This window comes from Haematobia irritans, chromosome 1 (genome assembly GCF_050003625.1).
Source record: "Haematobia irritans isolate KBUSLIRL chromosome 1, ASM5000362v1, whole genome shotgun sequence".
Lineage (NCBI taxonomy): Eukaryota > Metazoa > Arthropoda > Insecta > Diptera > Muscidae > Haematobia > Haematobia irritans.
Window position 1 is genome coordinate 186,752,328 of NC_134397.1, and position 24,247 is coordinate 186,776,574.

The window sequence follows — 24,247 nt, forward strand, 5'->3', positions numbered from 1 at the left end:
ATTTATTTCTCTATTTATATCTATAGAAAATGTTGTCAAAATTTTATTTCTATAGAAAATTTTGTCAAAATTTTATTTCCATAGAAAGTTTTGTCAAAATTTTGTTTCCATAGAACATTTTGTCAAAATTTTATTTCTGTAGAAAATTTTGCCAACATTTTATTTCTGTAGAAAATCTATCGTAATCTTCTCCAATACACTGATAGAATAAACTTTTTAAATAATTTTTGTCATTCAAATTGAGGCAAAAACAAACTATTTCTATAGAAAATTTTGTCAAAATTTTATTTCTATAGTAAATTTTGCCAAAATTTTATTTCTATAGAAATTTTTGTCAACATTTTATTTCTGTAGAAAATTTTTTCAAAATTTTATTTCTATAGAAAATTTTGTCAAAGTTTTATTTTTATAGAATATTTTCTCAAAATTTTATTTTTATAGAAAATTTTCTCAAAATTTTATTTCTATAGAAAATTTTGTCAAAATTTTATTTCTATAGAAAATTTTGTCAAAATTGTATTTCTATAGAAAATGTTGTCAAAATTTTATTTCTATAGAAAATTTTGTCAATTTTTTTTTCTATAGAAAATTTTGTCAAAATTTTATTTCTCTAGAAAATTTTGAAAAATTATATTTCTATAGAAAATTTTGTCAAAATGTTATTTCTATAGAAAATTTTGACAAAATTTTATTTCTATAGAAAATTTTGTCAAAATTTTATTTCTATAGAAAATTTTGTCAAAATTTTATTTTTATAGAAAATTTTCTCAAAATTTTATTTCTATAAAAAATTTTGTCAAAATTTTATTTCGATAGAAAATTTTGTCAAAATTTTATTTCTATAGAAAATTTTGTCAAAATTTTATTTCTATAGAAAATTTTGTCAAAATTTTATTTCTATAGAAAATTTTGTCAAATATTTTTCTCTATTTATATCTAGAAAATTTTGTCAAAATTTTATTTGTATAGAAAATTTTGTCAAAATTGTATTTCTCTAGAAAATTTTGTCAAAATTTTATTTGTATAGAAAATTTTGTCAAAATTTTATTTCTATGGAAAATTTTGTCAAAATTTTATTTCTATAGAAAATTTTGTCAAAATTTTATTTCTATAGGAAATTTTGCCAAAATTTTATTTCTATCGAAAATTTTGTCAAAATTTTATTTTTATAGAAAATTTTGTCAAATTTATTTCTCTAGAAAATTTAGTCAAAATTTTATTTCTCTAGAAAATTTAGTCAAAATTTTATTTCTATAGAAAATTTGGTCAAAATTCTATTTCTATAGAAAATTTTGTCAAAATTTTATTTCTATAGAAAATTTTGTCAACATTTTATTTCTATAGCAAATTTTGTCAAAATTTTATTTCTATAGAAAATTTTGTAAAAATTTTATTTCTATAGCAAATTTTGCCAAAATTTTATTTCTATAGAAAATTTTGTCAAAATTTTATTTTTATAGAAAATTTTCTCAAAATTTTATTTCTATAGAAAATTTTGTCAAAATTTTATTTCTATAGAAAATTTTGTCAAAATTTTATTTCTATAGAAAATTTTGTCAAAATTTTATTTCTATAGAAAATTTTGTAAAATTTTATTTCTCTAGAAAATTTTGTCAAAATTTTATTTCTATAGAAAAATGTTCTCAAAATTTTATTTCTATAGAAAAATATTCTCAAAATGTTATTTCTATAGAAAATATTGTCAAAATTTTTTTCTATATAAAATTGTGTCAAAATTTTATTTCTATAGAAAATTTTGTCAAAATTTTATTTCTATAGAAAAATGTTCTCAAAATTTTATTTTTATAGAAAAATTTTCTCAAAATGTTATTTCTATAGAAAATTTTGTCAAAATTTTATTTCTATAGAAAATTTTGTCAACATAATATTTCTGTAGCAAATTTTGTCAAAATGTTATTTCTATAGAAAATTTTGTCAAAATTTTATTTCTATAGAAATTTTTGCCAAAATTTTATTTCTATAGAAAATTTTGTCAAAATTTTATTTCTATAGAAAATTTTGTCAAAATTTTATTTCTATAGAAAATTTTGTCAAAATTTTATTTCTATAGAAAATGTTGCCAAAATTTTATTTCTCTAGAAAATTTTGTCAAAATTTTATTTCTCTAGAAAATTTTGTCAAAATTTTATTTCTCTAGAAAATTTTGTCAAAATTTTATTTCTATAGAAAATTTTGTCAAAATTTCTATCTATAGAAAATCTTGTCAACACTTTATTTCTAAAGAAAATTTTGTCAACACTTTATTTCTAAAGAAAATTTTGCCAACACTTAATTTCTATAGAAAATTTTGTCAAAATTTTATTTCTATAGATAATTTTGTCAAAAATTTATTTATATAGAAAATTTTGTCAAAGTTTTATTTCTATAGAAGATTTATGAAGTGCCTCTTATGTGAAGAGGATTATTTTTCAAAATGTTCCAAAACATGAAGAATTTTACCAAGCTACCAAACAGTAAAAAATATACAACAAATCTACAATTGGTGCTATAGCGTTGTACTTTGTTGCATTGCATATCACCCATCCTGTGTCGACCAAATCTGGCTATTTCTGGGCTATTACTTCCTTCAGATGAACCAATTATTGGCAAATAGGAGCTTTGCTATATTGTAGCATTTCCTACCCAGTTTTAATATGGTTTTTTTTTTCATTAACAACAAACATTTTTCATTTGGACAATGAAACTGTTCGCTAATAATAATAATTTTTTCGTTATTGAGTAGAAATTATTATTCAATTTTAATGACATATTTTGTTAATGGATTGAAATTAGGCTGTGATGTTCTGCTTTTTTTTGGCGTTATCAAATTTTTATGAAATCACGAAATTGCTTCAATCACGAAAATCCTGAACCACCCAATTAACTAGATACAAGAGAAATATTTGATTATTATAAAATTAATTTCTTCGGAAATCTCTCCTTAATATTGTGTAAATTGCCGTTCCTATTTGTTAAATTTTTTTTAGTGGAGATAAAATAAATTATACAGTGAAAACAATGAAATTTTAGATATCATAAAGAGTGCCTTCATATTGACTAGAAAATAGGTGCGGGGGATTTATTAAAAATTAATTTCAGACAAACCAATATTTCAAAATGAACATAAGTTATATTGCCTACACGAAAAATAATTTAAATAAAAATTAATTAAAAACGAGTTAATTAAATATATCCTCAAGGAGGCCCTATTTAGGTTCTCCAATGCCATTTTTCTCTAACGGTTGATATCTAATGTTTTATAAAATGGTTTTACTTTTTCTCCAGAAATGTTTTTATGGTTTTTTCAGCTCTCAACATGAGGCATCCTAATAGTTCGTATTAGCCAACAGGTGGCATCACACTACGAGTAGGATCTATCTAATCATCGTCTAAAACGTCGAAGGTGCGAGTAATAGACAAGAAAAGTGAATTTGTTTACCTGAAAACATCAATCTCATATTCTGATATTGAGGTATACGTTTGCTTTTATCGATTTCGTGTAGATTTCATGTATGTCGTTAAAAAGATCTTTCTACGAAGTACATCCGTATAAACAATTAGATCGCTAGGAAAAAAACGTCTAGATTTGTTTATTCAATTTTAGCAATTGTTCAAGTTTGTGCGATATACTATAAAGAGGAACAGAAGTGTTTCGATACTAATAGAAATCTACGTATTTAATTTTTTTAATTTGAGTTAGGATGGAAATTCCATACAACAATAAAATAAAAATGTTCTATCGGATTTTTGGTTGACATAATTTTTTATAGAAATGACATTTTGCCAAAAATGTTCTATAGAAATAAAGTTTTGTAAAATTTTTCTATAGGAATAAATTCCACAAAAATCTATAGGCATCAAATTTTGATAAAATTTTCTATAGAAATAAAAATTTTCTATAGAAATAAAATTTTACAAAAATTTTCTATAGAAAAAAAAAATTGCCAAAATTTTCTATAGAAAACTAATTGTGCAAAATATAGAAATAAAATTTTGTACAAATTTTTTTGTAGAAATAAACTTTTGCAAAAATTTTCTATAGAAAAAAGTTTAGCAAAAATTTTCTATAGAAAAAAAATGTGCATTTTTTTTTTTGACAAAATTTTCTAAAGAAATAAAATTTTGCTAAAATTTTATTTCCAAATAAAACAATTATCTATTATAATATAAATATAATATAAAAAATTATCTACCATAATATATAAATTATCTATAGAAATAAAATTTTGCCAAAATTTTCTATAGAAATAAAAATTTAAAAAAATATATAGAAATAAAATTTTGAAAAAATTTTCTATAGAAATAAAATTTTCCAAAATTTTCTATAGAAATAAAATTTTGAAAAAATTTTCTATAGAAATAAAATTTTGACAAAATTATCGATAGAAATAAAATTTTGACAAAATTTTCTATGGAAATAAAATTTCGACAAAATTTTCTATGGAAATAAAATTTTTCAAAATTTTCTATAGAAATAAAATTTTGCTAAAATTTTCTATAGAAATAAAATTTTGCAAAAAATGTCTATAGAAATTAGAAATGAGATCTGTCTGCTTCCATTGATAAAAGAATATTTTCTTTTGTCTGAAACAAAATCTTTTCATAGTCGATTCTTTTCAAAGGAAAGCCAAAGGAAAAAAATCATTTCGTCAATTCCCTGAATGTTTCCTGAATTTTCTTGATTTCCTGTGTAATTGACTTTATAACTCATTCGCCTGATTTATATAAAGCTCTGAAAATTTGCTATTGCGCCGAATTTGTTTCGTTACAATTTTGTCATTATTGTGCAATAATAAAGCGTTAAAATTTATCGACTTAAATGCATTGTCATATACAAAATCTTCATTTGTATAGCTAGGCTCGAATACATATGGATTTTTTCGCTGTAATTTTTGCTGGTTACAACTTGAATAAATTTAGTGTTAATCTCTAAATAGCCTACAAAATTCATTAAAGTGTTTCCAGAAATATTTGAAATTCTTAACGGTAATTTTAGTTATTGCGGCAAACCATTAACTATTCTAGAATTGTACCACAGAAATTTATTTTCAAGGTTAGTTTTTATGAAGAAAACGAGCACACAGTAAAATTAAAAAAAAAAAAAAAAAAAAAACAATATAAATATAAATAAATTTAAAAAAAAAAAAAAAAAAATTTTAAGTACATTTTTGCAAAAATATTCTATAGAAACAAAATTTTGCAAAAATATTCTATAGAAATAAAAATTTGCAAAAATGTTCTATGGAAATAATATTTTGAAACAATTCTCTATAGAAATAAAATTTTGGAAAATTTTCTTGGAAAATAAAATTTTGGAAATATTTTCTATAGATATAAATTTTGGCAAAAAATTTCTACAGAAATAAAATTTGAAAAAATTAATAAAACATTTTAAAAACTTTCTATAGAAATAATATTTTGCAAAAATTTTCAACAGAAATAAAATTTTGCAAAAAATTTCATAGAAATAAAATTTTGCAAACATTTCTTATAGAAATAAAATTGTACAAAAAAATCTCTATAGAATAATAAATTTACTATAGCAATAAAATTTTCCAAAAATTTCCTATAGCAATAAAAATTTTCTACAATTTTGTAAAGATTTTCTCTGGAAATAAAATTTTGACAAAATTTTCTATAGAAATAAAATTTTGAGCAAATTTTTTATAGAAGTAAAATTTTTCAACAAAAAAAAAAAAAAAAAATCTATAGAATAATAAATTTTCTATAGCAATAAAATTTTCCAAAAATTTTCTCTGTAAATAAATATTTGACAAAATTTTCTATAGAAATAAACTTTGGGGAAAAAATCTATAGAACTGAAATTTGGCAAACAATTCATAGTAATAAAACTTTGAGAAATTTTTCTATAGAAATACAATTTTGAGAAAATTTTCTATAGAAATGAAATTTTGAATAACCTTTTTATAGAAATAAAATTTTGAGAAAATTTTCTATAGAAATAAAATTTTGAGAAAATTTTCTATACAAATAAAATTTTGAGAAAACTTTCTATAGAAATAAAATTTGGGGAAAAAATTCTATAGAACTGAAATTTAGCAAACAATTCATCGAAATAAAATTTTGAGAAAATTTTCTATAGAAATAAAATTTTGAGAAAATTTTCTATAGAAATAAAATTTTGAGAAAATTTTCTATAGAAATAAAATTTTGAGAAAATTTTCTATAGAAATAAAATTTGGGGTAAAATTCTATAGAGCTGAAATTTGGCAAACAATTCATAGAACTAAAAATTTGAGAAAATTTTCTATAGAAATAAAATTTTGACAAAATTTTCTATAGAAACAAAATTTGGGGAAAAAATTCTATAGAACTGAAATTTAGCAAACAATTCATCGAAATAAAATTTTGAGAAAATTTTCTATAGAAATAAAATTTTGAGAAAATTTTCTATAGAAATAAAATTTTGAGAAAATTTTCTATAAAAATAAAATTTTCACAAAATTTTGTATGGAAATAAAATTTTGGGAAAAAATTCTATAGAACTGAAATTTGGCAAACAATTCATAGAAATAAATTTTTGAGAAAATTTTCTATAGAAATAAAATTTTGACAAAATTTTCTATAGAAACAAAATTTGGGGAAAAAATTCTATAGAACTGAAATTTGGCAAACAATTCATCGAAATAAAATTTTCAGAAAATTTTCTATAGAAATAAAATTTTGAGAAAATTTTCTATAGAAATAAAATGTTGAGAAAATTTTCTATAGAAATAAAATTTTGAGAACATTTTCTATAGAAATAAAATTTTGGGAAAAAATTCTATAGAACTGAAATTTGGCAAACAATTCATAGAAATAAAATTTTGAGAAAATTTTCTATAGAAATAAAATTTTGATAAAATTTTCTATAGAAATAAAATTTTGAGAAAATTTTCTATAGAAATAAATTTTGAGAAACTTTTCAATAGAAATAACATTTTGAGAAAATTTTCTATAGAAATAAAATTTTGAGAACATTTTCTATAGAAATAAAATTTTGGGAAAAAATTCTATAGAACTGAAATTTGGCAAACAATTCATAGAAATAAAATTTTGAGAAAATTTTCTATAGAAATAAAATTTTGATAAAATTTTCTATAGAAATAAAATTTTGAGAAAATTTTCTATAGAAATAAATTTTGAGAAACTTTTCAATAGAAATAACATTTTGAGAAAATTTTCTATAGAAATAAAATTTTGAGAAAATTTTCTATAGAAATAAAATTTTGAGAAAATTTTCTATAGAAATAAAATTTTGAAAAAATGTTCTATAGAAATAACTTTTGAGAAACTTTTAAATAGAAATAAAATTTTGAGAAAATTTTCTATAGAAATACAATTTTGAAAAATTTTTTTATGGAAATAACATTTTGAGAAAATTTTCTATAGAAATAAAATTTTAAGGAAATTTTCTATAGAAATAAATTTTGAGAAACTTTTCAATAGAAATTAAATTTTGAGAAAATTTTCTATAGAAATAAAATTTTGAGAAAATTTTCTATAGCAATAAAATTTTGAGAAAATTTTCTATAGAAATGAAATTTCAAAAAAAAAGATATAAAATTTGGGAAAAAAAATCTATAGAAATAAAATTTCGCAAACAATTGATAGAAATAAAAATTTTTAAAAATTTCCTGTAGAAATATATCTTTGACAAGATTTTCAATAGAAATAAAATTTACAAAAATTTTCTCTGGAAATATTTTGGAAATTTTGCAGAAATGTTCTATAGATAAAAAATATGAAATAAAATTTGGCAAAAAATTTCATTAAAATAAAATTTTGCATGAAGTGTCTATAGAAATAAAGTTTTAGAAAAACATTTCTATAGAAATAAAATGTTGCAAAAATATTCTATAAAAATATAATTTTCCAAAAAAAAATCTATCGATCTAAAATTTTGCACACATTTTCAATCGAAATAAAAAAAATTCTTAAAAATAAAATTTTGCAAAAATTTTCTTACAAATAAAATATTACAAAAATTTTCTATTAAAATAAAATTTTGCAAAAAAAACTATAAAATCAATTTCTAACAAATAAAATTTTGTCAAAATTTCATAGAAAAAATTACATGTCCTATTAAACCAAAATTTTGATAAATTTTAATATAACATTTCTGTAAAACTTTTTATAGAAATAAAATTCCCTATAAAAGTTACAATTTTGAATGAATTAAAAAAGTACACTAATAGACATCATTCTTCTTTGTTTTCGTTTCCATCCAAAAACCACCATCTCTATTTGTAATGAAAATTCAATGAAAATTTGCTATTGACCTTTGTGTTACAACAAAAGTCAAACTATTTGCCAGTAAGTATGTGAAGTTCAATTAAATTAAGTCATTAACTGCCGACTGTCTTTGATCAGACACACATCATGTGGGGCATCAAATAATGGCAACAAAGCTTAGTAAACCGCAAAAGTAAACCACTTAAAAATTTCACAACAATGTAATAAAGGCGACAGGCGGCAAGCGACTGGCGGTGAGCTAACCATAACCAACCATCATGAAAGATGATTGCATTGAGAATTAAGATGATGATGGTGATGGATACCGGTAACGGTGCCACCCCAGACAGATGGTCTTACAAATATCCACTACGTAGTATGTATCTCCTTCACATTTTGTGGAGAGGGCGTGTAAGTGCCTATGATAGACAAACATTAGACATTGTTGAACCTCTAATTGGATAATATCCCCATTTCTATTAAAACTAAATATGCCAGCCTTTCGAACAATGATGGGAGATGAATATTGAATGACCTCGGATATATCACTCACATCATCGTTATAAAAATAAAACAAGTATATACGGCCGTAAGTTCGGCCAGGCCGAAGCTTATGTACCCTCCATCATGGATTGCGTAGAAACTTCTTCTAAACACTGCCACCCACAATCGAATTACTTATGTTGCGGTAACGCTTGCCGACGGCAAGGTATCTTAAAACCTCCTAACACCATCTTCTAAATTGTATGTAAGTCCATACGTGGTATATATTAAATCAAAAAAGATCGATCCAATACGTATATAATTCAGTTTGACAAAGTAGACATAAAATTTTGACAAAATTTTGTACAGAAATAAAATTTTAACAAAATTTTCTATAGAAATAAAATTTTCACAAAATTTTCTATAGAAATAAAAATTTTCACAAAATTTTCTATAGAAAGAAAATTTTGACAAAAATGTCTACAGAAATAAAATTTTAACAAAATTTTCTATAGAAACAAACTTTTGACAAAATTTTCTATAGAAATAAAATCTTGGTAGATTATTTTTGGCTCGAGTGGCAACCATGATTATGAACCGAATAAAATTTGAACAACATTTTCTATAGAAATAAAATTTTGACAATGATGAAAATTTTATTATGAACTGAATAAAATTTTAACAAAATTGTCTCTAGAAATAAAATATTGACAAAATTTTGTATAGAAATAAAATTTGTACAAAATTTTCTATAGAAATAAACTTTTGGTAGATTATTTTTGGCTCTAGTGGCAACCATGATTATGAATCGATATGGACCAATTTTTGTGTGATTGGACCAATTTTGGTATGGTTGTTAGCGACCATATACTAACACCACGTTCCTAATTTGAACCGGATCGGATGAATTTTGCTCCTCCAAGAGGCTCCGGGGGTCAAATCTGGAGATCGTTTTATATGGGGGCTTTAAATAATTATGGACCGATATGAACCAATTTTTGCACGGTTGCTAGAGACCATATACCAATACCATGTACCAAATTTCAGCCGGATCGGATGCAATTTGCTTCTCTTTCAGGCTTCGCAAGCCAAATCTGGAGATCGGTTTATATGGGGGCTATATACAATTATGGACCGATGTGGACCAATTTTTGCATGATTGTTAGAGACCATATACCAACACCATGTACCAAATTTCAGCCGGATCGGATGAAATATGCTACTCTTAGAGGCTCCACAAGACAAATCTGGGGATCGGTTTATATGGGGCCTATATATAATTAAGGACCGATATGGACCAATTTTTGCATGGTTGTTAGAGACCATATACCAACACCATGTACCAAATATCAGCCGGAGCGGATGAAATATGTTTCTCTTAGAGGCTTCACAAGCCAAATCTGGGGATCGGTTTATATGGGGGCTATATATAATTATAGACCGATGTGGACCAATTTTTGCATGGTTGTAAGAGACCATATACCAACATCATGTACCAAATTTCAGCCGGATCGGATGAAATTTGCTTCTCTTTGAGGCTCCGCAAGCCAAATCTGGGGATCGGTTTATATGGGGGCTATATATAATTATGGACCGATATGGACCAATTTTTGCACGGTTGCTAGAGACCATATACCAATACCATGTACCAAATTTCAGCCGGATCGGATGCAATTTGCTTCTCTTTCAGGCTTCGCAAGCTAAATCTGGAGATCGGTTTATATGGGGGCTATATACAATTATGGACCGATGTGGACCAATTTTTGCATGATTGTTAGAGACCTTATACCAACACCATGTACCAAATTTCAGCCGGATCGGATGAAATATGTTTCTCTTAGAGGCTTCACAAGCCAAATCTGGGGATCGGTTTATATGGGGGCTATATATAATTATAGACCGATGTGGACCAATTTTTGCATGGTTGTAAGAGACCATATACCAACATCATGTACCAAATTTCAGCCGGATCGGATGAAATTTGCTTCTCTTTGAGGCTCCGCAAGCCAAATCTGGGGATCGGTTTATATGGGGGCTATATATAATTATGGACCGATGTCGACCAATTTTTGCATGATTGTTAGAGACCATATACCAACACCATGTACCAAATTTCAGCCGGATCGGATGAAATATTCTTCTGTTAGAGGCTCCACAAGCCAAATCTGAGGGTCCCTTTATATGGGGGCTATACGTAAAAGTGGACCGATATGGCCCATTTTCAATACCATCTGACCTACATCGATAACAACTATTTGTGCCAAGTTTCAAGTCGATAGCTTGTTTCCTTCGGAAGTTAGCGTGATTTCAACAGACAGACGGACGGACGGACGGACGGACATGCTTAGATCGACTCAGAATTTCACTACGACCCAGAATATATATACTTTATGGGGTCTTAGAGCAATATTTCGATGTGTTACAAACGGAATGACAAAGTTAATATACCCCCATCCTATGATGGAGGGTATAACAATAAAATAATGACGCTGCGTCATAGAAAATTATTTTTATTATGTTTTATTCTTCATATTTCAAAATTTCAAGTTTAGTTTAGCTAAACAAGAAGAAATACACTGACAAACAAAAACATTACAGGGAAAATTTCCTATGAAAATGAAATTTATTACGTAAAATTTTATATAGAAATCAAATTTTGGGAAAATTTTCTAAAGAAATTAAATTTTGACACAATTTTGATATAGAAATGAAATTTTGACAAAATTTCCCATAGAAATGAAATTTTGACAAAATTTCCCATAGAAATGAAATTTTGACAAAATTTCCTATAGAAATAAAATTTTGACAAAATTTCCTATAGAAATGAATTTTTGACAAAATTTCCTATTGAAATGAAATTTTGACAAAATTTCCTATAGAAATGAAATTTTAACAAAATTTCCTATAGAAATGAAATTTTGACAAAATTTCCTATAGAAATGAAATTTTGACAAAATTTCCTATAGAAATAAAATTTTGAAAAAATTTTCTATAGAAATGAAATATTGACAAAATTTCCTATAGAAATGAAATTTTGACAAAATTTTCTATAGAAATAAAATTTTGACAAAATTTCCTAGAGAAATGAAATATTGACAAAATTTCCTATGGAAATAAAATAATGAAAAAATTTTCTATAGAAATGAAATATTGACAAAATTTCCTATAGAAATGAAATTTTGACAAAATTTCCTATAGAAATGAAATTTTGACAAAATTTCCTATAGAAATAAAATTTTGACAAAATTTCCTAAAGAAATGAAATTTTGACAAAATTTTCTATAGAAATGAAATATTGACAAAATTCCCTATAGAAATTAAATTTTGACAAAATTTCCTAGAGAAATGAAATTTTGACAAAATTTCCTAGAGAAATAAAATTTTGAAGAAATTTCTTAGTGAAATGAAATTTTGACAAAATATCCTATATTACCGATTTTTTGACTAAAATTTCTTATAGTAGAAATGAAATTTTGACAAAATTTACTATAGAAATGAAATTTTAACAAAATTTCCTATAGAAATGAAAATTTGATGAAAATTTTCTTTAGAAATGAAATTTTGACAAAATTTCCTATAGAAATGAAATTTTGACAAAATTTTCTATAGAAATGAAATTTTCACAAAATTTTCTATAGAAATGAAATTTTCACAAAATTTCCTGTAGGAATGAAATTTTGATGAAAATTTCCTAGAGAAATGAAATTTGGACAAAATCTCCTATGGACATGAAATTTTGATGAAAATTTCCTATAGAAATGAAATTTTCTTAAAATTTCTTATAGAAATGAAGTTTTGAATAAAAATTTTCTATAGAAATGATATTTGGATGAAAATTTCCAATAGAAATGAAATTTTGGCAAAATTTTATATAGAAAGAACTAAGATATTGAAAAAATTTCCTAAAGAATTGAAATTTTGGCAACATTTTCTATAGAATTGACAAAATTTCTTAGAGAAATAAAATTTTGATAAAATTTACCATAGAATTGAAATTTGGCCAAAATTTCCTATAGACATGCAATTTTGATGAAAATTTCCTATAGAAATGAAATTTTCCTGAAATTTTGACAAAATTTCGTATAGAAATGAAATTTTGAAAGAAAAATTCTATAAAAATGAGATTTTGGTAAAATTTCCTATAGAAGTGACATTTTGACAAAATTTCCTATAGAAATGAAATTTTGACAAAATTTCCTATAGAAATGAAATTTTGACAAAATTTCCTAGAGAAATGAAATTTTGGCAATTTTTTTTTGACAAAATTTCCTAGAGAAATGAAATTTTGACAAAATTTCCTAGAGAAATAAAATTTTGAAGAAATTTCTTAGTGAAATGAAATTTCTTATAGTAGAAATGAAATTTTGACAAAATTTCCTATAGCAATGAAATTATGACAAAATTTCTATAGAAATGAAAATTTGACAAAATTGCCTGAAAAAAAAAATAAAATTGTTCACAAGGTTTTGCAGTCAGTATCCAAGTTTACTAATTATAGATATATTGGATTATTGCCATAAATATAGCACATTAGATTGCCTAGTTAAACTTTTCTTTGAATAAATAACTGGATTTAGGAATTTTTTTCTATCATCTTTTATAGATAATAAAATTCGTATTTATATATTTGTATATTAATTTGCATAAATTTATGGTGCTTCTTTCATACAATACGAGTCGTGTTGAGTTTTGTTTAACTGTTAACACTGGGTCATAGCAGTTTGAAGGCCTAATAGGGATTGGATTTTGAAAATATTCCCACAATAGTCAAATGGTCAAATTAGTATTAAAATATATATAAATATATATATATATATATAAAGTTCTACGATAACAGAAAAACAAGCAGTTAATATTGACATACATATTTGTTAAAATTAGTGACGAATATGGCCATCGATCAAATTATGCGAAGCTAAAATGACGTTAACATAAAGATTGAAAATATTCTAATGCTAAGATTAAAAAACATACATTTTACGACTCATTTCATTTTCAGGTTTGAAATTTATATATATGCAAAATTAATCACTTATATTATATTTAATATAGGCATGTATATTGTAGAAGCTTTATTTTGTTATAACCAAAACCTAAATATATATAAACAATAAAAACCTATTTATATGCAAAAAAAAAAAAAAAATACAATAAACCCCTTGCATGTTAATTACATATTTTTGTATATACTTCCCAAATAACTACATATGAACATAACACAGAATGACGAAAAAACAAAAATAATAAAAAAAAATTATTTTATTGTTGTTATGCCCTATATTTAATAAAAAACCAATATATACACAAAAATACTACTTATAAATTATTTACCTATCGTGTAATTAATTTTTATTTTATTGTATTTCTTTCTTCCTTTTTTTCTCTCGCGTCATCTACATCTGCTTTGGGATTTTCGATATTTGCATTCACTCAAAATGCAATTGCCGATTAATATTTTTTTGCTGCAGCTCGTGAGCTGGAATCAGATTCTGAAGGTTGGGAAGAACGGGAATCATCTCGTACACATTCGGTGAAATTTAATACTGATGTTCCAACCCACGACAAGGATACAACACCGTTCATACGCCAAAATACCCCTCATCCCAAGGAATTACGTGATAAGGCCAAAAAGTTGTTGGCCAAAAAGGGTACCGATGATGGTGGTGACAACTTGGAACCATTATCTGAAGAGGTAAGCGATATTGTGTTTTATAATTATTTAAAGAATTAAAATACGCAAAGAGTTCTAGAAATAAATTGAAGATTTGAAATGGCTCAAGTCATTAGATGCAACATTACATTCCAAGCTATTATTGGTGGGGTCTTGTATATATCGTCTGACAACGTTTCCTATAGAAATGAAATTTTGACAAAATTTCATATAGAAATGAAATTTTGACAAAATTTCCTATAGAAATGAAATTTTGACAAAATTTCATATAGAAATGAAATTTTGACAAAATTTCAAATAGAAATTAAATTTTGGTCTATTTCCTATAGAAAGGAAATTTTGACAAAATTTCCAGTAAAAATAAAATTTTTACAAAATTTCTTAAAGAAGTGAAGATTTTGGCAAAATTTTATATAAAAATGAAATTTTGGAAAATTTCCTATAGAAATGAAATTTTGACAAAATTTCCTATTAAAATGAAATTTTGACAAAATTTCCTATAGAAATGAAATTTTGACAAAATTTCCAATAGACATGAAATTTTGACACAATTCCCAATAAAAATGAAATTTTGACAAAATTTCCTATAGAAATGAAATTTTTAACAAAATTTCCTATAGAAATAAAATTTTGACAAAATTTCTTATAGAAATGAAATTTTGACAAAATTTCCTATAGAAATGAAATTTTGACAAAATTTCCTATAGAAATTAAATTTTGACAAAATTTTCTATAGAAATGAAATTTTGACAAAATTTCCTATAGAAATGAAATTTTGACAAAAATTTCGTATAGATATGAAAACGTACAAAAATTTCGTATAGAAATGAAATATTGGCAAAATTGCCTATAGAAGTGAAATTTTGACAAAAAAAAATCAAAAAAAAAGAAATTTTGACAAAATTTTCTATAGAAATGAAATTTTGACAAAATTTCCTATAGAAATGAAATTTTGACAAAATTTCCTATAGAAATTAAATTTTCACAAAATTTGCTATAAAAATTAAATTTTGACAAAACTTCCCGTAGAACTGCATTTTTGACAAAATTTCCTAGAAAAATTAAAATTTGACCAAATTTCCTATAGAAATTATATGTTGACAAAATTTCTTATAGAACTGAAATTTTTGACAAAATTTCCAGTAGAAATGAAATTTTTACAAAATTTCTTATAGAAGTGAAGGAGGTTTTTGCAAAATTGCCTATAGAAATGAAATTTGAGAAAATTTGCTATAAAAATGAAATTTTGACAAAAATTTCGTACAGATATGAAATCGTACAAAAATTTCGTATAGAAATGAAAATTTGGCAAAATTGCCTATAGAAATGAAATTTTGGCAACATTGCCTATAGAAATGAAATTTTGACAAAATTTCCTATAGAAATGTAAATTTTGACAAAATTTCTTATAGAACTGACATTTTTGACAAAATTTCCAGTAGAAATGAAATTTTTACAAAATTTCTTATAGAAATGAAATTTTTACAAAATTTCTTATAGAAGTGAAGGAGATTTTGGCACAATTTTATATAGAAATGAAATTTTGGCAAAATTGCCTATAGAAATGAAATTTTAAGAAAATTTGCTATAAAAATGAAATTTTGACAAAAATTTCGTATAGAAATGAAATTTTGGCAAAATTGCCTATAGAAATGAAATTTTGACAAAAAATTTCCATAAAAGAGAAATTGTGACAAAATTTCCTATAGAAATGAAATTTTAACTAAATTTCCTATAGAAATTAAATTTTGACAAAAAAAAATTTTCTATAGAAATGAACTTTTGTGAAAATTTGCTATAAAAATGAAATTTTGACAAAAATTTCGTATAGATATGAAAACGTACAAAAATTTCGTATAGAAATGAAATTTTGGTAAAATTGTCTATAGAAATGAAATTTTGACAAAAAATTTCCCAAAAAAAAAAAGAAATTTTGACAAAATTTCCTATAGAAATTAAATTTTAACGAAATTTCCTATAGAAATTAAATTTTGACAAAAAAAACTTCCTATAGAAATGTAAATTTTGACAAAATTTCCTATAGAAATAAAAATTTGACTAAAATTTCCTATAGAAATCAAATTTTAACAAAATTTCCTATAAAAATGAAATTTTGACAAAATTTCCTATAGAAATGAAATTTTGACAAAATTTCCTATAGAAATGAAATTTTGACAAAATTTCCCATGGAAATGAAATGTTGACAAAATTTCCTATAGAAATGAAATTTTGACAAAATTTCCTATAGAAATGAAGTTTTGACACAATTTCCAATAAAAATAAGATTTTGACAACAATTTCTTATAGAAATGAAATTTTGACAAAATTTTCTATAGAAATAAAATTTTGACAAAATTTCCTATATAAATAAAAATTTGACAAAATTTCCTATAGAAATGAAATTTTGACAAAATTTCCTATAGAAATGAAATTTTGACAAAATTTCCTATAAAAATGAAATTTTGACAATATTTCCTATAAAAATGAAATTTTGACAAAATTTCCTATAGAAATGAAATTTTGAAAAAATGTCCTATAAAAATGAAATTTTGACAAAATTTCCTATAAAAATGAAATTTTGACAAAATTTCCTATAGAAATGAAATTTTTAACAAAATTTCCTATAGAAATGAAATTTTGACAAAATTTCCTATAGAAATGAAATTTTGACAAAATTTCCTATAGAAATAAAATTTTGAAAAAATTTCCTATAGAAATGAAATTTTGACAAAATTTCCAATAAAAATGAAATTTTGACAAGATTTCCTATAGAAATGAAATTTTGACAAAATTTCCTATAGGAATGAAATTTTGACAAAATTTCCTATAGAAATGAAATTTTTAACAAAATTTCCTATAGAAATGAAATTTTGACAAAGTTTCCTATAGAAATGAAATTGTTGATAAAATTTCCTATAGGAATGAAATTTTGACAAAATTTGCTATAAAAATGAAATTTTGACAAAATTTTTTATATAAATGGAATTTTGACAAAATTTCCAATAAAAATTAAATTTTGACAAAATTTCCTATAGAAATGAAATGTTTACAAAATTTCTTATAGAAGTGAATGAGGTTATGGCAAAATTTTATATAGAAATGAAATTGTGACAAAAAAATAAATTTTGACAAAAATTTCGTACAGATCTGAAAATGTACAAAAATTTCGTATAGAAATGAAACTTTGATAAAATTTCCTAGATTTTGACAATATTTCCTATAGAAATTTAATTTTGACAAAAAATAAATGAACTTTTGACAAAATTTCTTTTAGAAATGAAATTGTGACAAAATTAAGTTCCTATATACGGAACATTTTTTTCTGATTCAATCACGAAATTAATTGATCCAATTATTTTTTTAATTGAAATGCCTTCAATCACGAAAATGATAGTATCAATCACAGCTTTAATTGGGCATTAAAAAATTCTTGATTAAAAAACTAATAGATTTTATTAGAAAATTTCAATGAGTTTTTTAATTGATTCAATTAAATGTCAATTGAACATTTTAATTGAATCAATTAGAAGAAAAAATTGGTTGAACAATTTAATTATTTTTTTTTTTATAAAAACGTAAGTAGTTTTAATCACTAAACTATATTTCAATCACTTTCTATAACTATTTTTAATCGCTCTTTAGTTTGATTAAAAAATTGATTGTTACCATTAAATTTTTAATTAAAAAATCCATAATTTTGTAAATGACTTAGTCTTCCGAGTTTGATAAAAATTTAATTGTATCAATTAATTGATATTTTTTCTGTGTATAGAAATGAAATTTTGATCTCAATATTGTTTGGATTATTTATACCCAAAATCTTGGCCTCAGTAATAATTCAAAGTTTTGGCGGCCATTTTCATATAGCTCTGTTAGGCTTTAACTGACATTTAACAAAAACTGAATTAAAAATATTTCAAATTTGTAAAATAATTTAATAAAAATACACAAAATTTAGAAAATTGCATGAAATCTGTATTTGAATCGAAAGTAACGTCTATATATAAGATCAATGCAAATGTTAACCGCGCCTGCGCATCTTTACTCCCAAATGGACAACACTGCTTCTTGAGCCAAAAATGAGCGTCGTCGCAGAACACAATTTTTCAATAAAAAAATAGTCGGCCAACTTAACAGAGCATGCCTTGTGATAATAAAATTTAATAATTTGCAAGCATTGTTCGTTTGTAAGACAATTCTTGGTTTAAGTATAGAACAAACTGAAGCTGTTTGAGAGGTATTGAAGCCAGTGTTGCCAAGAAGATAAAAATCACCCGTTATTTGCCTTACGGATACGAGCTGCATTTACCTGTGCAATGGTTTGATTTTGTGAATTCGCGAAATCACAACATGGGTGATAATCTACCCAGTTGTATCAGGTATTTTCGTGGATATCTGGTAACGCTTTTACCTTTTGCCATTCACCTCTTTCAACATATATTGACATTTCACCACAGTTAGGAAAATACACCTCATAGAATTTGCTTAGTCAAGACAACGTGGGCAAATAGTCACCTTGGCCTTCTTTAGCCAAGATAACCACCATTGGTCGATACGTCATTTAATATTTTGTCAATAGATGGCGGTGAAGTAGTCTCCCTCTTCCCAATGTTGTCATTCGCATCATGCCACATATCATGCTGCAAGCAAAATCATCATCTTTACAACGACACCAAGTTTGTTCAAATTTAAACATAAATGACTGAGATATAGCAAAATTTTGAATGACTTTTACGAGGTTATTTCTCAAGACTCGGGTACTTCCGGGCCAAAATTTGTACTTTGTTGGAATCATTTCCCTAAAAAATGAAATTTTGTAAAAATTTCCTTAGGAAATGAAATTTTAACAAAATTTCCTTAGGAAATGAAATTTTGACAAAATTTTCTTAGGAAATGAAATTTTGAAAAAATTTCCTTAAAAAATTAAATTTTGAAAAAAGATTTTTTTGACAAAATTTCCTGTAAAAAAAATTTTGATGAAAATTTCCTGTCAAAATAAAATTGTGATGAAAATTTACTATAAAGATGAAATTTTGACAAAATTTTCTCAAGAAATGAAATATTGACAAAATTCCCTTTAAGAAAATAAGAAAATTTCGATAAAATTTCATGGAGAATTGAAATTTTGACAAGATTTCAAATAGATATTAAATTTTGACATAATTTCCTATACAAATGAAACTTTGATCTCAATATTTTTTGGAGTATCTATACCCAAAATCTTGTCCTCAGTAATAATTTTGGCGGCCAGTTTAACTGCCAGTTAATAAAACCTAAATTAAAAATATTTTAGTTATAACTGAAAAATTTGTAAAATAAAATAACGAAGGGTAATTTTTTTTTAAAGGATTTAGGAAATTAATAAAAAACACGCATAATTAGAAAAAAAAACAAGTATATACGGCCGTAAGTTCGGCATAATTAGAAAAAAAAAAAAAAAAAAACAAGTATATACGGCCGTAAGTTCGGCCAGGCCGAATCTTATGTACCCTCCACCATGGATTGCGTAGAAACTTCTACGAAAGAATGTCATCCACAATCGAACCCAAGTGTGGTATCTTAAAACTTCTTAACATCGTTTTCTAAATTGTGAGTTAGTCCATACGTGGTATATATTAGACAAAAAAGTTATGTATGGGTAAGTCTACAAATAATTACAAATCGATATGGACTTTTTGCACGATACGTAGAGAGCCAATTTTTGTGTGATTGGGGATCGATTTATCTGAGGGCTATATATAACTATAGACCGATATGGACCTAGTTAGACATGGTTGTTAACGGCCACATACACACACAATGTACCAAATTTCAACTGACTCGGATGAAATTTGCTCCTCCAAGAGGCTCCAAACCAAATCTCGGGATTGGTTTATATGGGGACTTTATATGATTATGGACTGATATGGACCACTTTTGGAATTGTTGTTAAGTATCATATACTACCACCACGTACCAAATTTCAACCAGATCGGATTTATTTTGCTTCTCCATAAGGCACCGGAGGTCAAACCTGGGGATCGGTTTATATGGGAGCTATATATAATTATAGACTGATATGTACCAATTCCTGCATGGTTGTTGGATACAATGTACTAACATCACGTACCAAATTTCAACCGAATCGGATGAATTTTGCTCTTCCAAGGGACTCCGGAGGTCAAATCTGGGGATCGGTTTATATGGGGCCTATATATAATTATGGACCGATTTCAATAAATTTTTGCATGGGTGTTTGAGATCATATTTTAACACTACGTACCAAATTTGAACTGCATCAGATGAATTTTGGTCTTCCAAGAGGCTCCGGAGGTCAAATCTGGTGATCGGTTTATATGGCGGCTATATATAATTATGGAAGGGAAAAACCCATCAACAGTGACTATTATATGGCGTTATTGGAGCGTTTGAAGGTCTAAATCGCGGCAAAACTCCCCCATATGAAGAAGAAAAAAGTGTTGTTCCACCAAGACGCACCGTGCCACAAGTCATTGAGAACGATGGGAAAAATCATGAATTGGGCTTCGAATTGCTTCCCCACCCATCGAATTCTCCAGATCTGGCCCCCAGCGACTTTTTCTTGTTCTCAGACTTCAAAAGGGTGCTCGCAGGGGAAAAATTTGGCTGCAATGAAAATGTGATCGCCGAAACTGAGGCCTATTTTGAGGCAAAACCGAAGGAGTACTACCAAAATGGTATCAAAAAATTGGAAGGTCGTTATAATCGTTGTATCGCTCTTGAAGGGAACTATGTTGAATAATAAAAACGAATTTTGACTTGAAACTTGGCACAAGTAGTTGTTATTGATGTAGGTCGGATAATATTGCAAATGGGCCATATCGGTTCACTTTTCCGTGTAGCCCCCATATAAAATGACCCCCAAATTTGGCTTGCGATTGCTCTAAGAGAAGCAAATTTCATCCGATCCAGCTGAAATTTGGTACATGGTGTTAGTATATGGTCTCTAACAACCATGCAAAAATTGGTCCATATATAGCCCCCATATAAACCGATTCCCAGGTTTGACCTCTGGTGCCTTTTGGAGAAACAAAATTCATCCGATCTGGTTGAAATTTGGTACATGGTGGTAGTATATGATATTAACAACCATGCCAAAACTGGTCCATATCTGTCCATAATCATATAAAGTCCCCATATAAACCGATCCCGAGATTTGGTTTTGGAGCCTCTTGGAGAAGCAAATTTCATCTGAGTCAGTTGAAATTTGGTACATTGTGCTAGTATATGGCCGTTAACAACCATGCCTAACTAGGTCCATATCGGTCTATAGTTATATATAGCTTTTAGATAAATCGATCCCTAATCATACAAAAATTGGTCCATATCACGTTCATAATTCTATATAGCCCCCATATAAGCGACCCCCATATTTAAATTCTGGCTCTCTACGTACCGTGCAAAAGTCCATGTCGATTCGTAATTATTTGTAGACTTACCCTATACATAGGTTAGGTTAGGTTAGGTTAGGTTATGTGGCAGCCCGATGTATCAGGCTCACTTAGACTATTCAGTCCATTGTGATACCACAGTGGTGAACTTCTCTCTTATCACTGAGTGCTGCCCGATTCCATGTTAAGCTCAATGACAAGGGACCTCCTTTTTATAGCCGAGTCCGAACGGCGTTCCACCTTGCAGTGAAACCACTTAGAGAAGCTTTGAAACCCTCAGAAATGTCACCAGCATTACTGAGGTGGGATAATCCACCGCTGAAAAACTTTTTGGTGTTCGGCCGAAGCAGGAATCGAACCCACGACCTTGTGTATGCAAGGCGGACATGCTAACCATTGCACCACGGTGGCTCCCTATACATAACTTTTTTGTCTAATATATACCACGTATGGACTAACTCACAATTTAGAAAACGATGTTAAGAAGTTTTAAGATACCACAACCCAAGTAGTTCGACAGTCTTTCGTAGAAATTCCTACGCAATCCATGGTGGAGGGTACATAAGATTCGGCCTGGCCGAACTTACGGCCGTATATACTTGTTTCAAATTAAAATTGTAATTCAACATTCAACTAAAGTTTTTATTGATTCATCACAAGAATTAATAACATAAATTTTTTAATTGACTTTGGTTCTTGATACTATCATTTCTGTGATTGAAGACATTTCAATTAAAAATTAATTGGATCAAATAATTTCGTGATTGAAACCAAAATTTATTTTTTTGTGTGTGTATATATACAGTTTATATTGTATAGCTATATATGATTTTCGTTTTCCTTTCTATTTTCCTCTATAGAAACAACCAATGTTGGGGAAGCAAGATTTCAGTTCCACCACAGTGGAGAGTACAACATCGCCATCTAGCATGGAACAATCATTGAAACAACCAACTCTCCACAATCAACAACAGCATTTGTTAGTAAAGACACAAACCTCACAACAACAACCGCCACATCAAACAGCGGCACCAGTTACAGGTACGTGTAGCCAATATTAAACTCAAATTTTGATGTTAATTACATTCAAATACCTCTGTTAACTGTTCTTTCAGGTCTAGCCGCCAGCCAAGACACAGCTGAAAATGATGAGGAAGAAGAAGATGATGATGAATATGTAAGCGCCATCTATTAATTACGAAATTGTTTGAAGTTTTATTAAACTTTCGTTGTATTTTAATCCTTTCAGGACCAGTCAGAAAGACGTGTTGGCTTCCAAGTTGAAAATGATGATGAGGAGGACTTCCGCAATAGACCACCAAAATTACATAGGCGGTAAATTGAAAGATTCTTACTTGTTGTTTTTGCATGGGAATTATTAATTATGTTTCCCTATTTCCAGAGATACTCCCCATCATTTGAAAAATAAACGAGTCCAACACAATATCAATAGCAAACGGGATCATGAAATCTTGACCAATGCTTTGCAGCAAGAGAAAAAACAATTACCAACTTTGGTTCAATCGCCTATTGCTGAAAGTCCTTCGGATGAGCCACAGCAAGAGGGTATTGAGAACAATACTCCTGCTCCATTTGAGTCACAACTGTCACCCATATTACCACCTACACAAGAAATGCAGCAGCAAATGACACAATTAACTGAAACTGCCCATCCAGTGGCCATTAGTTCGGATGGTGAGTACCCACAACATGTAGAATTTGAACTCAATGCAAATTGAAGCTTCATTGGTGATGGGTTTACACTTTCTTCCTCCTACTACTACTACTTCAACACACCTACACATTTTACTATCATCCTTAAAAAAACCACGCACACTCACATACAGCCATGCTATAGCCCACCACCCCCTCAACCACCCAAACTATGCCAGAATTTGGAATATGTGTGCAACTATGTATGAATGTGTGAGTGTGTGTACGTTTGTGCCACATTTTGAATAATTGAAATTTGAACTTGAAGTGGTATTCAAAGATATTGTTTTAAATTTTAATTTTTTTTTTTTGAATTATTTTTGTCTTTTTCTTTATGTATTATACATAAGTATAATGTGAAGTATTATTTTCATTTTAATTACGATTTTATTTGTATTTGTATTGATCAAAAAATATTTGTTTTCCTAATTTTTCAATAAATTGATTTGCACCAATTTTTTAATATTTTTTCTTTTGTTATTTTTGTGTTTATTTAAATTATAAGAGTGGCATTTATCCACTTCTTATGGTGTGGTTAATCTAGTTCTTTTATATTTTAAAATATTTCCATACTGTGATAATGTCTGGCCTCTTTTTTTTTATGGTGGGATTTAAACCTATTTCAATTTTGTGGCAATTTTTGGTCAACGTATACGAAAGTTGCATTTGACATTTCGCGAGTAGAGAACAAATAACTACATTCATCATCGAAACTAGCTTTTTTGTTTTGCCAAAA

At 26.4% G+C, this 24,247-nt stretch overlaps 1 protein-coding gene across 11 annotated transcripts in view; it reads left to right on the forward strand.

Annotated features, from left to right (window-relative positions):
• scrib (scribble planar cell polarity protein) overlaps positions 1-24,247 on the forward strand; it is a 712,308-nt gene that overhangs the window by 202,029 nt on the left and 486,032 nt on the right. For all 11 annotated transcript variants that reach the window (XM_075292328.1, XM_075292330.1, XM_075292336.1 and 8 more), the window contains 5 exons: positions 14,187-14,410; positions 22,659-22,839; positions 22,914-22,975; positions 23,048-23,133; positions 23,201-23,493. In XM_075292328.1, coding sequence (XP_075148443.1) covers positions 14,187-14,410; positions 22,659-22,839; positions 22,914-22,975; positions 23,048-23,133; positions 23,201-23,493 — 846 coding nt within the window. The remainder of the gene's footprint in view (positions 1-14,186; positions 14,411-22,658; positions 22,840-22,913; positions 22,976-23,047; positions 23,134-23,200; positions 23,494-24,247) is intronic.